At 42.5% G+C, this 15,565-nt stretch overlaps 1 protein-coding gene across 3 annotated transcripts in view; it reads right to left on the bottom strand.

Moving 5' to 3' along the window:
• Window positions 1-3,801: 3,801 nt before the first annotated feature.
• LOC147115931 (uncharacterized) overlaps window positions 3,802-15,565 on the bottom strand; it is a 42,774-nt gene continuing 31,010 nt past the window's right edge. For all 3 annotated transcript variants that reach the window (XM_085990584.1, XM_085990583.1, XM_085990581.1), the window contains exons 4-5: window positions 13,958-14,109; window positions 3,802-10,802 (exon numbers count right to left, since the gene is read on the bottom strand). In XM_085990584.1, coding sequence (XP_085846710.1) covers window positions 7,461-10,802; window positions 13,958-14,109 — 3,494 coding nt within the window. In that variant the 3' untranslated portion in view covers window positions 3,802-7,460. The remainder of the gene's footprint in view (window positions 10,803-13,957; window positions 14,110-15,565) is intronic.

Raw genomic sequence — 15,565 nt, forward strand, 5'->3', positions numbered from 1 at the left:
TAACCACAATTTCAAATGGTGACAGACACATTATTTCCAGCATTTTTCTGTTTTTATCTCATGGTGCAAGTATTATCCTTGAACACTTATCACGTATCTGCAGTTGCAAATGGCTTGTCAGAAAAAGCACTTTCAACATCCCTGCTGCTCTAAATCCCAGCACAACAGAAAGGTTTGGAAATGTGAGCCAATAAAATATGGTACCATTAATTTTTTTTCCATAAACATTGCAAAGTATTCTCCTCAACTGCTTCTAGTCCAAGGTAAGGAAAAGATAACCAGTGATGTCAGGTGACCCGATTCGTTCTCCCTCCACCCCTTCATACGCAATTCTGTTACAGGTCCAGATTTTTGCAGGAACCAGTCACCCTAACAAACTCCCAGAAACACAAAGAAAGGGGACTCGTTTACTCCTTTAAAGCAATGGCAAAATCATTCAACATTTGTGATTAGAATTTTTTCGTTTGACTCAGAAGAAAATGTAATCGGTGAAACGACAGGAAATGCTTTTTGCTACCAACACACACCCTGACTCAGCGACATCTCAAAACTGCACCCATACAAAGGTCCATGCAGTCTCTGTATCACATTTACAGAGAAGTAAGCATTTACACTTCTTGATCATTATTGTCTGTAAATCGAGAAGTATTACAGACATTGCACCTCTTACTCCCAGGATTAGATAAAACCTGCCCAGTGGTCCCTCGAAACGGCAGCTACCGGTCTCAGATTGGTATCTGTGGGGTGCAATGTACAGCTGGCCGATTGGAGTTATACCGCCAGCAGGACATCGCTCCAGATTGCAGCGAGGTTAGCTACAAAGGAGCTTTGTGCCTCCGTCCGTAAAACACATGCACGAAGCCACCCGCTGCCCTTCCCTTGGCTATTTTTTCTGTTGGGGTGGGAGTACAATTCCAGGTGGGACCGTCAGTTCTCTTTAACACTCAGCGGTGTCCGGGCTGGAGCGTCAGGCTCGCCTGGTGATTTCAGAGCGGGGCTGGGAAGCCGCTGCTGCCCTGGACTGTTAGTCACTGTCTGAAAGACCCGCGGCCGGTCAGGGTGGACTAGGCAGCATCTGTCAATCTTTCTGTGTTATATACCAAGCCTGTTCGCACTTTTGCTGTTTAAGCTCCAATGGGGGAGTCGAGAAGCGCTGAAGATATGACCAACTTCAGCTCAGCAAAACGTTCAGTCACCGAACGGGAACCGGATTTCTTCCCTTCACAGACTGCCCCCTTTCCCACCCCTTCCTCTTCCCTTGCCCTACCACTCTCTCCTTACCCCACCCCTCCCGCTTCCTTCTCCCTCCCTTCCCTCTTCCTTCTCCCTCCCCTCTACACTCCCTTCCCTCTCCCCTGCCTCTTCCTTCTCCCTCCCCTCCCTCTACGCTCCCTTCCCTCTCCCTCCCTTCCCCACCTCTCCCATCCCCCACCCTCTTCGCTCCTTTCCCTCTCCCCTGCCTCTTCCTTGCCCCCTTCCTCTTCTTTCCCTTTCCTCTTCCCTCCCTTTCCCCTGTCTTTCTTCCGCCTCCCTATCCCTCCCTTCTCCCTCTTCCTTTCCTTCCCTCCCCCTCCCTTTTCCTTCCCCATCCCCTCTTCATTCCCCTTCTTCCTTCCCCCATTCCCTCTCTCTTCCATCCTCCCCTCACTCTTCTCTTCCCATACCAATTTTCTCCCCCTTTCTTTCTGAAGCCTTGAATTTTTGCTAGGGTATGGTACCTTATCTAAGTGGTTATTCTTCATACATGAGCCTCTACAGTGAGTATCAAGACACTATTTCACCAGAGGGGACATTATAACCTAGCCCGAATCTTTCCTCCCATCACCTACACAAGTGAACATCTAGTAGGTATCACTGTAATGAGGAATTGGAAGCCTGAACCACTTTCTCTTCCCTAATCCAGGTGACTAATTGCATCTTCCTTACCATTGCCTTGGCTGAGATCACTGGCCTTAGTGCTGGGGATAAATAATGGACCCTTCTTTGTTTGTTTGGTTTACTCACTCACTGGCTTATTCAGCTGAGCAATTTTGTGGAGCAAGTGATTGAATTTTAGTAGTAACCTAACATTTGTAGTTTCTGCTTTCATTTTTTAAATGCAAGTCATAAAATGGACATAATTACAAAAGTTGTTCAAGAAGTGGTACCAGTCGTACTTCATTATAGTATTTTGATGAAAGTATTCTGTATTTATCCTTTACAGTGGATCTACAGAATTTACACCCTGGATTTCTTACATAAAGTTGAAAACAAAACTCTGCCGCTCAATTATGTTTAATTACACTCATGTTGTCCTTCCTTTAGCATATTTCATATCGCTAGCTTTTGAATAAACATTGTAACCCTCTTTCAAAATTTCCTTTACCATCCCTTTAACTTTGTAAATTAAAATTCAACCAAATTAGAATTATATAAATTCACAGCACAGAAGGAGGTCATTAGACTGATCAACTGTTCTGGCTCTCTAAAAGTGCTTCCCACTTGGTCCCATTTCCTTCACATGTACATTTTTTCCATTAAATTTTTTTATCAACTTTCCTTTTAAAAGCCTGTTTCTTGTAGGGCATTTCATGTCCTAACAATTTTCTGCGTTAAAAAAAATCTTGCAACTTGAAATGTTCAGTTGTTTTTGGTCACTTAATTAGCTTTAAAAATCCAAGGGAACAAGTTATGCAATGGGAGTAATCTGTGCAGGACATAATACAGTATTCGATATATTTTAGTTTTCTCTCATTTTTCTTATAGGCAAATGTATGATGACACATAACAACCATTGGAGTAAGGGATTCATCACCTCTTTCTGTTTAAATGATATTCCATCAGTGGGCTTCAGTTATAATTGAATTAAAAATGGAAGGCAATGGTTACTTGGATACAATATTAGACTTGTCAGTGCAGAAAGAAAGCTACGCCATTTTTAAAAATTGAATAATTTTATATCTCAAGAAACAAGATCAACAAAACAAAAATGCTTTTTAATTTTTCATAGTATAAAAACAAGTGTCAAAGTTTTAGGAACATGATTTAGATATTGTAAATACAAATGAAGGAAAGAAAAAGGTTAGCTTTAACTAATTAATTAATGAATAAAACAAGGTTAGAGATGGCAGAGCAGGTGGTATGTTGTAACTGCAGCATGTGGGAGTTTGTGGAGACCATCGCAATCCCGAGCAATCACATCTGCAGTAAGTGTCTGCAACTCAAGGAACTTCTGCTCAGAATTGTTGAGCTGGAGTACGAGCTGCAGACATTGCGATGCATCAGGGAGGGGGAGAGTTACCTGGACACTTTGTTCCAGGAGACAGTCACACCCTTTAGGTTAAGTAGTACTTTAGAGTTAGTCAATGGTAAGGGACAGGAGGGTGTGACTGCGAGACAGGAAGGTATGGGGACCCAGGATGTAGTGATGGAGGAGCCTCAGCCATGAACCTTGTCCAACAGGTATGAAGTACTTGCTGCCTGTATGGACGAGGAAAAGGACTGCAGGGCTGTATAGATAGGGCTTTAAACTTTAAAAAAGGTGGGGGTCAGGTGAGGGGAAATTTAGAAATCTAGGGAGAAAGGTCAAGGCAATAGAGCAGTGTAGCAATTTGGTACAAATAAGCAGAGTGTGACAGGAAGGGACAGAGGCCTAGAAATTCAGTTAAGGCCCGCCAGCAGGCTGACGCGCAAAAGTTAGCGCTGCGCGCGGAGCCACTTGCGCCCGCCGGAAATTCAGTTTCAGCGCCCCAACTCGAAGGCGGCCGCTATTCAAGGGTTTCGGCGCCCCCGCTTGGGGCGCTGAAACTGAATATCGGCGCGCTAGGTGCCGCAGCGCCACCCGCTGCGGAGCGGCAGGCTGCGGTACTGCAGGCCTCCTCCTTCTCTTAAGTGGGAGGTGCCTGCAACAGCGAGATCGCCGCTGGATTGTGCTGGCAAATGAGCCCGGCACCACGGAGAAGTGCCGGGCTCGCGGAAAGCAGCCGGCAATGCCGCGGGGGGGGGGTGGAGGAGGCCGGGGAAGGAGGTGCGGGCAGGCGGCCGCCGAAAAAGCGGCCGGCCGCACCTCCACCTTAAAGCGCCCCAGTAGCGCAGCAGTACGGCCCCGTTTTTCAATCGCTGTTTGCGGCCGCTGCAGAAGAGGCGGCCGCAACTAAATATGGGGTTTGGGCCGGAAGCGGGGCGGAACCGGGGCACTGCGCACACCGATGATGTCATCGTTGTCGGCGCAGCGCTACCGGCTACCGCCGCCATTACCGCAGCGCTGAATATCAGCGCACCCTCTTACACTGGCGCAGAAACCCTATTTGGGCGGTAACTGGGCGCAAAGCCCACTGAATTTCTAGGCCAGAGAGTTTAACGGTAGTAGTGCAGCAGAGAATAAGGTCAAAGCAGGGAACAATGGTAAAAAATTTAAATTAAAGGCTCTTTATCTGAATGCATGAAGCATTTATAATAAGACAGATGAATTAATGGCACAAAGAGAGATAAATGGGTTTGATTTCATAGTCATTACAGAGACGTGGTTGCAAGGTGACCAAGGTTGGGAACTAAATGTTCCAGGGTACTTAATGTTTTGAAAAGACAGGCAAAATGGAAAAGGAAGGGGAGTAGCCCTGATAATAAAGGATGACATAAGAACAGTAGAGAGAAAGGATCTCAGCTTGGAAGATCAGGAAGTAGAATCAATATGGGTGGAGATAAGGAATAACAAGGGGCAGAAAACACTGGCCCCTAATAGTAGCTATACTGTTGGACAGAATATTAATCAAGAAATAGTAGGAGCTTGTAACAAAGGTAATGCAATAATCATGGGGGACTTTAATCTTCATATAGACTGGACAAATTGGCAAAGGTAGTCTGGAGAACGAGTTCATGGAATGCATTCAGGACAGTTTCCTAGAACAATATGTCATGGAACCAACCAGGGAACAGACTATTTTAGATCTTGTATTGTGTAATGAAACAGGATTAATTAGCAATCTCATAGTAAAGGATCCTCTGGGGCAGAGTGATCATAATATGATAGAATTTCACATTAATTTTGAGAGTGACTTGCCTAAGTCTGAAACTAGAGTCTTAAACTTACATAAAGCCAATTACATAGGTATGAGGGGTGAATTGACTAAGGTAGATTGGAAAAATAGATTAAAGGGTATGGTGGTAGATAAGCAGTGGCTAACATTTAAAGAAATATTTCATAATTCTCAACAAAAATACATTCCATTGAGAAACAAAAACTCCAGGGGAAAAGTGATCCAACCGTGGCTAACTAAAGATGTTAAGGATAGCATTAGATTGAAAGAAGAAACTTATAATGTTGCAAAGAATAGTAGTAAGCCTGAGGATTGGGAAAGTTTCAGAAACCAGCAAAGGATGACCAAAAAATTGATAAAAAGGGAAAATATAGAATTTGAGAGAAAACTAGCAAGGAATATAAAAGCAGATTGTAAGAGCTTCTACAAGTATGTAAAAAGAGAGTAGCAAAAGTAAACGTTGGTCCCTTAGAGACTGAGACAGGAGAAATTATTATGGGGAATAAGGAAATGGCAGCAATGTTAAACAAATATTTTGTATCTGTCTTCACAGTGGATGACACAAAAAGCATACCAAAAATGGTGGGGAACCAAGGGTCTAATGAGGGTGAGGAACTTAACGTAATTAATATAAGTAGAGAAAAAGTACTAAAGAAGCCTACATCCTACGGTTCTTAAAGAGGTGGCTGAAGAGATAGTGGATGCATTGGTTTTGATCTTCCAAAATTCCCTAGATTCTAGAACGGCCCAAGTGGATTGGAAGGTCGCAAATGTAACACCGCTATTCAAGAAAGGAGGGAGCGAGCAAACAGGGAACTACAGGTCAGTTAGCCTGACATTAGACATCAGGAAATTGCTGGAATCCATTGTTAAAGAAGTGGTATCACGGCACTTAGAAAATCATAACATGATTAGGCAGAGTCAACATGTTTTTATGAAACGGAAATCGTGTTTGACAAATTTATTAGAGTTTTTTGAGGATGTAACTAGCAGGGTAGATAAAGGGGAAGTAGTGGATGTAGTATATTTGGATTTCCAAAAGGCATTCAATAAGGTGCCACATAAAAGGTTATTACACAAGATTAGGGCTCATGGGGTTTGGGGTAATATAGTAGCACGGATAGAGGATTGGTTAACGGACAGAATACAGAGAGTAGGGATAAACGGATCTTTTTCAGGTTGGCAGGTTGTAACTAGTGGGGTGCCGCAAGGATCAGTGTTGGGGCCTCAGCTATTTACAATCTATATTAATGACCTAGATGAAGGGACCGAGTGTAATGTATCCAAGTTTGCTGATGATACAAAGTTCAGTGGGACAGTAAGCTGTGAGGAGAACACAAAGAGTCTGCAAAGGGATATAGATAGACTAAGTGAGTGGGCAGTAAGGTGGCAGATGGAGTATAATGTAGGGAAATGTGAGGTTATCCACTTTGGTAGGAAGAATAGAAAAACAGAATATTTTTTAAATGTTGAGAAACTTTCAAATGTTGGTGTTGAGAGAGATTTGGGTGTCCTCGTGCAAGAAACACAGAAAGCTAGCATGCAGGTACAGGGGGTTGGAGTATAAGAATAAGGAAGTCTTGCTACAATTGTACAGGGCCTTGGTGAGGCCACACCTGGAGTACTGTGCACAGTTTTGGTCTCCTTATCTAAGGAAGGGTATACTTGACTTGGAGGCGGTGCAATGAAGGTTCACTAGATTGATTCCTGGGATGAGAGGGCTGTCCTATCATGAGAGATTGTGTAGAATGGGCCTATACTTTCTGAAGTTTAGAAGAATGAGAGGTGATCTCATTGAAACATACAAGATTCTGAAGGGGATTGACAGGGTAGATGCTGAGAGTTTGTTCCCCCTGGCTGGAGCGTCTAGAACTAGGGGGCATAGTCTCAGGATAAGGGGTAGGCCACTTAAGACCGAAATGAGGAGGAATTTCTTCACTCAGCAGTTTGTGAAACTTTGGAATTCGCTGCCTCAGAGGACGGTGGATGCTGAGTCTTTGAGTATATTCAAGACTGAGATAGATAGATTTTTGGACTCATGGGGAATCAATGGATATGGAGATCGGGCAGGAAAGTGGAGTGGAGGTCGATGATCAGCCATGATCTTATTCAATGGTGGAGCAGGCTTGAGGGGCCGTATGGCCTACTCCTGCTCCTATTTCTTATGTTCTTATCTAGAAAGAAGACTGTACTTTTGATAACTTAGTACTTTGTAGAAATATCTGTCAGTTTACGACGGTCATATTGAAGTATGCTGCATTCAGGAACTCCAGTAAAAACAGTCGGCACAGACAGATTAGTAGGAAACAGATTCTTTTATTTACTTACTCAGACCAATATTTTAGATCCATATATATTTAATTTTCTAACATTATTCAAAGGCATAAAATAAGAATAAAGCCATCACAAATACCTTTCCTCCCAAAGGTAAAAAGTGGAGTAAATTTAATTATCTTCTTCAGAGGTATTTGGATTTCCTTGAGAATCATCTTCATTTTCAGTTACCTGATGAGTCTCCTGATCACCTTGATATTGTTCTTCATACCCTGCACTGTAAGGGTTATATACGTGGTGATACTGATCATAAGGTGTTGTCACATCATTATCATTCCCATAAGGGCACGGAAATTCAAGGTCTGGATCACAAATAATTTCATAACGGCTAGTATCTTGGGAGTCAATCTCTCCATCCGTAACGCCGAATCGTTGCATGCGGCATTCAAGGTCATAGTCAGGATTACAGTCCGAATCTGGCTCATGCACTTCCTCCCGTTCATTGTAACAATTGGAGTCATAATATGGGTCACAATCTTCTCTGTGCGTTTGGTCACTGCCATGAGATTGAGAGGTGTGGCAGCCAGGATCATAGTCAGGGTTACAGTTGTGCTCTGGTTGACGAGAGTCCGTTGTCTCTCCATCACAGAAAGGGTCATATGGGTCACACCCTTCGGTATGTGTTCTTTCACTGGTGTGGGAGAGACTGCTCCTGCAGTTAGGGTCATGTTCAGAGTTACACTCGCGGTCTGATTCATTTGAATTAGTTGTCCGTTTGTGGCAGTTTGGATCATAATTTGGGTCACAATCTTCTGTGGCTGTTCGGTCTTGTGTTTGCACATGAATGTGAGATTGGGATCTGTCGCAATAAGGATCAACATTTGGATCACAATGCCCTGTAGCTGTTCTTTCTTGCTCTCTAGCATGGTATTGGGAATAACACTCAGGGTCAGTGTATGGGTCACACTTCTCCGTGGCTGCTCTGTGTTGCTCTCTAGCTGTTCTTTCTTGCTCTCTCGCTGTTCTTTCTTGCTCTCTAGCACGGTATTGAGAATAACATTCAGGGTCAGTGTATGGATCACAGTTCTCTGTGGCTCCTCTTTCTTGCTCTCTCGCTGCTCTTTCTTGCTCCCTCGCACGGTATTGAGAATAACACTCGGGGTCAGTGTACGGATCACAGTTCTCTGTGGCTCCTCTTTGTTGCTCTCTAGCTGCTCTTTCTTGCTCTCTAGCACGGTATTGAGAATAACACTCAGGGTCAGCGTATGGATCACAGTTCTCTGTGGCTCCTCTTTCTTGCTCTCCAGCTGCTCTTTCTTGCTCCCTCGCACGGTATTGAGAATAACATTCAGGGTCAGTGTATGGATCACAGTTCTCTGTGGCTCCTCTTTGTTGCTCTCGCGCTGTTCTTTCTTGCTCCCTCGCACGGTATTGAGAATAACACTCAGGGTCAGTGTATGGATCACAGTTCTCTGTGGCTCCTCTTTCTTGCTCTCTCGCTGTTCTTTCTTGCTCCCTCGCACGGTATTGAGAATAACACTCAGGATCAGTGTATGGATCACAGTTCTCTGTGGCTCCTCTTTCTTGCTCTCTAGCACGATATTGAGAATAACACTCGGGGTCAGTGTATGGATCACAGTTCTCTGTGGCTCCTCTTTCTTGCTCTCTAGATGTTCTTTCTTGCTCCCTCGCACGGTATTGAGAATAACACTCAGGGTCAGTGTATGGATCACAGTTCTCTGTGGCTCCTCTTTCTTGCTCTCTCGCTGTTCTTTCTTGCTCTCTAGCACGATATTGAGAATAACACTCGGGGTCAGTGTATGGATCACAGTTCTCTGTGGCTCCTCTTTCTTGCTCGCTCGCTGCTCTTTCTTGCTCCCTTGCACGGTATTGAGAATAACACTCGGGGTCAGTGTGTGGATCACAGTTCTCTGTGGCTCCTCTTTCTTGCTCGCTCGCTGCTCTTTCTTGCTCCCTTGCACGGTATTGAGAATAACATTCAGGGTCAGTGTGTGGATCACAGTTCTCTGTGGCTCCTCTTTCTTGCTCTCTAGCTGTTCTTTCTTGCTCCCTCGCACGGTATTGAGAATAACACTCGGGGTCAGTGTATGGATCACAGTTCCTTGTGGCTGCTCTTTCATGACAATAAGGGTCACGTTCAGGATCACAATTTCTGTCGTGTTCAGGTACACGATTATATTCTTCATTTCCATGACAGTTGGGGTCATATGGGTCACAGCTAGCACTTGGCTGAGAATTGTGAACTGGATTACAGTCTGGATGATAATAGAGGTCACAATCATAACCTTCTTTTGTTTTACCTTTGTACATGGATTGAGGCCTGCGACAGTTGCGATCATACTCGGGATCACAATCACGGTCTTGAACACCTTGGTCAATAGATTTCACATTTTGTCGACAGTTGGGGTCATGATATGGGTCACATTCCAATTCTTTTTTACCACCATATACAGAGCTATCAGGACTGCAATAGGGGTCATATCTGGGGTTACATTCAGAGTCTGGTGCAGGCTCATCCTTAGGATGATATGCCGATTGACAGTTGCGATCATAGTATGGGTCACAATCGTATGGATTTTTATACGCAGCCACGGTGGAGCGGCAATATGGATCCTTTGCAGTGTCACAGGCAGGGTATGTGGTATGCACTTCTTTCTTTGTTCTTGGAAAGCAGTTAGGGTCTGAGTAGGGATCACATGCTTGCTTTAGGTAGGCAACCAGTGCCATGCAGTTTGGATTGTTTGGATCATATGGATTACAATACTGGTTTACTAACTGAGCGTATTGTGCATAAGTGAAGGATTGTTGGTAACAATTTGCATCATAGCGTGGATCACACGCATAAAATGCTGATGAGGTGTATTTAGAATGTGATTCAGGGTTGCAGTAAGGATCTTTCTGGGGGTCACATGACTGTGCCTGGGTTCTGCAGTATGGATCTTTCTTTGGATCACAAGGATACTTATCAGCTCTGCAGTACGGATCTTTCTGTGGATCACAAGGGTACATTTCTTCTCTGTAGTATGGATCTTTCTTTGGATCACTAGAGTAAGCTTCTGCTCTGCAGTATGGATCCTTCTGTGGATCACAAGGGTACACTTCTGCTCTGTAGTTTGAAGCTTTCTTTGGATCACTAGAGTACGCTGCTGCTCTGCAGTATGGATCCTTCTGTGGATCACAAGGGTACATTTCTGCTCTGTAGTTTGAAGCTTTCTTTGGATCACTAGAGTACGCTGCTGCTCTGCAGTCTGGATCTTTCTGTGGATCACAAGGGTGCGTTTCGGTTCTGCAGTGTGGGTCTCTGTATGGGTCACATTGCTTCTGAGTATAAGCCACTTGCTTGTGAGGAACAAGTGGTTGACAATTGGGATCTTTTGTTGTGTCACATTCCTCTTCACGTAGACGCTGCAGGAATGCTTGATATGACCGATGGGACTCATCTCTGTTCTTGGCCTGAAGATATTGTAGATAAACTTTGTCCAATTCATGTATCTGGAAAACGAGTAAGTAAAATGGAAGTAGTGGTGGGTTACAGGGGCTGCCGCAAAAGTCTGGCACATTTTACACTTTCTTTCTATTAACTTGTACATACTGGCAAAATAGTTCTTGCTCTTCTTTGATAAACTGCAATTTATAATTTCCTTATTCTTCACTTTAGGCTTTCTTGTGTCACACACTGCTTCTCAACCAAGAGATTCAGCAGGCCTCTGCTCATTGAAGCCAGTGACTAGGAGGTACGTGAGAGTACTTGAGTGGTTGGCTTGCTTACTAAGTTTTCTTTTTCTACTGAGAAGCACTTCAGCTCAGCTTAACTCATCTCTCTGGCAGCCCAGCTGAGATTGGGAAACCACCATGTTGAAATCCGAGCATTCAACCTGTTGAAGTTTGAACTCCTAGCCACCTAAATTAACTTGTAGGTAAGTTGGGCTATCTTTCTTTGGGAAACAGGAGATTTTGAGGTGACCTAATTGAAGTTTTCAAAATTCTAAAGAGAATTAACAAATTGTTGATCCAATGAAATTGTTCACTATGGTAAAGGGCTCAAATAATTAGGAAGACACAAGTTAAAAATTAGGAACTTGGGAACAGGAAGACAATTGGGCAAGACTGTTCACCCCAAAAATTGTGGAGTAGTAGAATAAGTTACCAGAGAAACCGAGAAGTGGACAGTTTAAATACATCCAAGGGACAATTAGATACTTCTCGGGGGAAAAGAAGGAATAGGGATTTATGGTGAGAAGATGGGAAGAAGGGATGTTGGCCTAATGGTCTGTTTACTGCAGCCAGGGCTAAAGAAAAAAAATGTTACAACCAAAGGCAGAAAGAAGGAAACTTTTATTTATATATTGTTCCTTATCACATCACTCAGAAATGTCCCAAAATACTTCAAAGAATGAATTACACTCTACGGGTACTTTTGCTACATAGCAGCTATTTTGCACACAGAATGGCTCCACAAACAGCAATGAGATACATGAGCAGTTAATCTGTTTTCAGTGGTATTGGTTGAAAGAAGAACATTTCCCACGGCACCAGGAGAAGTCCCATTTTTGGAATCTTTGAACCATGTGTGGGTTAATGCCAAGGGATGAATGGAATTCCATTGTAACATTATCATAGAAACAAATTTAACAACAGCCCATGTTTTAAAATATACTACTACAGTGAAAGCTCTCTATTGCTTCACCTCATTGGGGTAGGTCTATTGATAACTGTTTCACATTACAACATTCAAGAGGTTATCCAATGTCGCATCTTAAAAGATTTGACTTTTAACGAAAAAAATAAACCGCTTTCCCATAAAAATGGAAAAATGTGGTACATAATTATATTATAAGCATTAAGATCTGCTGACATATCTGCCAATATTTTTTTAATTTTCTTTTATGTGATCTCTATATCATCAGCAAGTACATCTATGACAGCCAAGGTGTCCAGTAATCTGCTTTAAAAGTATCACTGGCATTCACAGGGGGTAGTAACATTCCTTGATAGCATCATTATTCCAGGTTCACCTGAAAATGATTTCGATTAGATAATGGGGAAATTCCGTAAACTTAATTGTGTTTTTCTGCCAAAAGATTACTTATGAACTGTTTCTATAACTTGCCCTCTGAAAAAGACAATATAGATGTGAAGTCCATAAATTTTAGTATGTGCTTTTAGATTAAACAGATCTATGTGGTTATTTGGTTTAAGGTAATTCACTGAGCCAGAATTTTCTGTAGCAGGGCATCTAACAGCATCTACTTAGTTAGACTTGCCCCTGCACCATTCAGCTCAACAAAGTTTTGCCCAAAAAGTTGCTGAAAGTGCGAGCTGATAACGGCACAGCGAGAGAAACAGGGCATCTGGAACCTGAGTGAACAGGGCAACCATCAGGGTTTCTCCTTAACCAATGAGATTTAAGGATTGGGAAATAAACAGGGGAAGGACTGAGAAGGAGGGTGAATTAAAGGGGGTGAATTCAATGTCAAATCAGGTACAGAAAGAGAAATAAAGAGAAGGAAAGAAAGCTTAGATCAAGAGAAAGAGAAAGAAGAGACAGAAAGAAAGAAAGAAGAGACAGAAAGAGACAGAAAGAAAGAAAGAAAGAAAGAAAGAAAGACAAAAAAAGAGTCAGAAGGAAGAGTCAGAAGGAAGAGTCAGAGTCAGAAGGAAGAGTCAGAGTCAGAAGGAAGAGTCAGAAAGAAAGACTTGCATTTATATAGTGCCTTTCATGACCACCGGACGTCTCAACGCACTTTACAGTCAATTAAGTACTTTTGGAGTGTAGTCACTGTTGTAATGTGGGAAACGCAGCAGCTAATTTGCGCTCAGCAAGCTCCCTAAAACAGCAATGTGAAAATGACCAGATGATCTGTTTTTGTTATGTTGGTTGAGGGATAAATATTGGCCAGGACACCGGGGATAACTCCCCAACTCTTCTTTGAAATAGTGCATGGGATCTTTTACATCCACCTGAGATGGCAGACAGGACCTCGGTTTAACGTCTCATCCGAAAGACGGCACCTCTGACAGTGCAGCACTCCCTCAGCACTGCACTGCAGTGTCAGCCTAGCTTTATGTGCTCAAGTCCCTGGAGTGGGACTTGAACCCACCACCTTCTGACTCAGCCAACTGAGCCAGAGCTGACACAGAAAGGAAAAGTACCAAAAAAAATGTTAATTAAAAATGACATTTTAAAAATCTCCCCGAAACATTCAAAACTGAAGGAATGAGACTCCACACTTGTAAATTTTGGTGCCAAAGGTGTTGATTGGCCGTCATTAACACTTATCACATAATTAAAAGGGTACTCATGCTTGTAATGACAAGGCTTAACTTTCTGTGGCGAGTTTAATGGGCAATTAATGTGTAAATACAGCAAGTTCCTAAAAAAACAGGGAACCTAAGGACGAGATGCCATTTTCCGAAACTAACAGCGGAGCACGCAACTCGGACAGCAACTATTGACATTTAACTGTGCATCTGCTCCTCGCCTGAAGTTCCTGTACCAGTTACCCATAAATAATGGCGAGAACAATTAGCTTTGCCACTATCTTGACTGCAAATTCTGGTCTATTGTCGCATACTTCCATCCGATTGGTAAATATGCCCATTCTTCAAACACAAATCCCTCTTTCGCAAGAACAATGGGTACTTACTCCTTCATCAAATCCAATATCAGTGAAATGTTGATATGCGTTCCAGAAATCTGGGTGCTGTTGATACCGTTTTGTATGTCGTTTAGAGCGCGTCAGTTTGCTTAAGAAGTTGGTCGCTTCTTTGGGTTCCACAGCAACTTTCTCTTGATCAACTGGAGGAAACAGAAAACATAAGAATTGCTGAAATCATGGCTGCTAGTTTTGCCACAGTGCACCAACTCTGGAAAGACTGATCTTTGGAATGTAAATCCCAAACTTTTCCCTCTTCATGAGTTTTGGTGAAAACAAACTTCCCCATTGATGAAAATTCAATTTAAAATTAAAGAGGACTGCAAACTGTATTTATTTAAAATAAATTATTTTAATAATGCTGCATTGTCCCAAAACTGATCCTAAATAAAAAGTTCTAAACTGCAATAGTGGACCTGTTACAATACCATGCCACTCATTAGTATTGCACTGTTTTATGTCATTTTCTGATCGTAACAGAATTTCAAAACATCAAGCCCCATTTCTACTCACATCTTTACAATGTCTTATGTTGTAATGAAACAGATTTCATTTAAAATGAAATGCATCATCACAGAAGGACGCAGATTTCAGATAATTTTCAAAAGAACCAGGGGGAGATGGAGAATTATTTTACGTAACGAGTTATGATGATCTGGAATGCATTGCCTGAAAGGGTGGTGGAAGCAGATTCAATAGTAACTTTCAAAAGAGAATTGGATAAATTCACAAGGTTATGGGGCAAGAGCAGGGACATGAGACTAATTGGATTGCTTTTTCAAAATCAGGTACAGAAAGCGATATAACGAGGGGGAAAGAAAGATTGGATTTAGAGAGAGAAAAGAGACTGTAAGATTTTTTTTAATTGACAATTTTTAAATCTCAAACAACAATTAACCACCTGAAGGAATGAGACTCCACAGTTTAAATTGTTCAATTTCTGGACCAGAGAGGTTGATTGGTGTTACATTAACAATTATCACATCGTAAAAAAGGTACTTACACTGTTAATTACCAGACTTAACTTTCTGTAGTGAGTTTAATAGGAAATTAATGTGCAAATATAGCAGTTCTTAAAAATAACGGGGAAGCTAAGGGCGAGGTGCCGTTTGCGCAAAGCAAACAGCAGAGTGACGTAAATCGACCAGCAAGTTCTGGAGATTCGCAACTCACGCCGTATCGCATAATCCCTAAACTTGCTGGCCAATTTGAGCATTAATAGCAGCGTGCCATTATTTTTCCCGCAAGATCCAGACCATAATGAGTTGGCGTAGGAGACAGCTCAAGGAGTGTTGATTTCAACAGTGAGGGTGCAGGGAGGAGAAACGTGCTGGAAAAAGTATCTGAAATTTAGAAGGACAAAGAAACTAGATGACTATAACTATAGTAGTATTTATACAATGGAGGATGGAAAGGACTCTAACCAAGAGAGAGAGAGAGAGAGAGATTGCATGCTGGAGGAGAGAGAAGGATTGCTTGTCAAATGGCTATTTTTTTTATCCTGTCCAAGATCTTGAAAGAACTGGTGAAAGATCCTTCCCAGATTTTGGAATAGTATTCAAGTCTTGGAAGCATTTGATCTTGATAGAGAGTTAAAAG

The sequence above is a fragment of the Somniosus microcephalus genome, chromosome 6, assembly GCF_052327205.1.
Source record: "Somniosus microcephalus isolate GS21.2 chromosome 6, FLI_Smic_1.0, whole genome shotgun sequence".
In the NCBI taxonomy this organism is placed as follows: domain Eukaryota; kingdom Metazoa; phylum Chordata; class Chondrichthyes; order Squaliformes; family Somniosidae; genus Somniosus; species Somniosus microcephalus.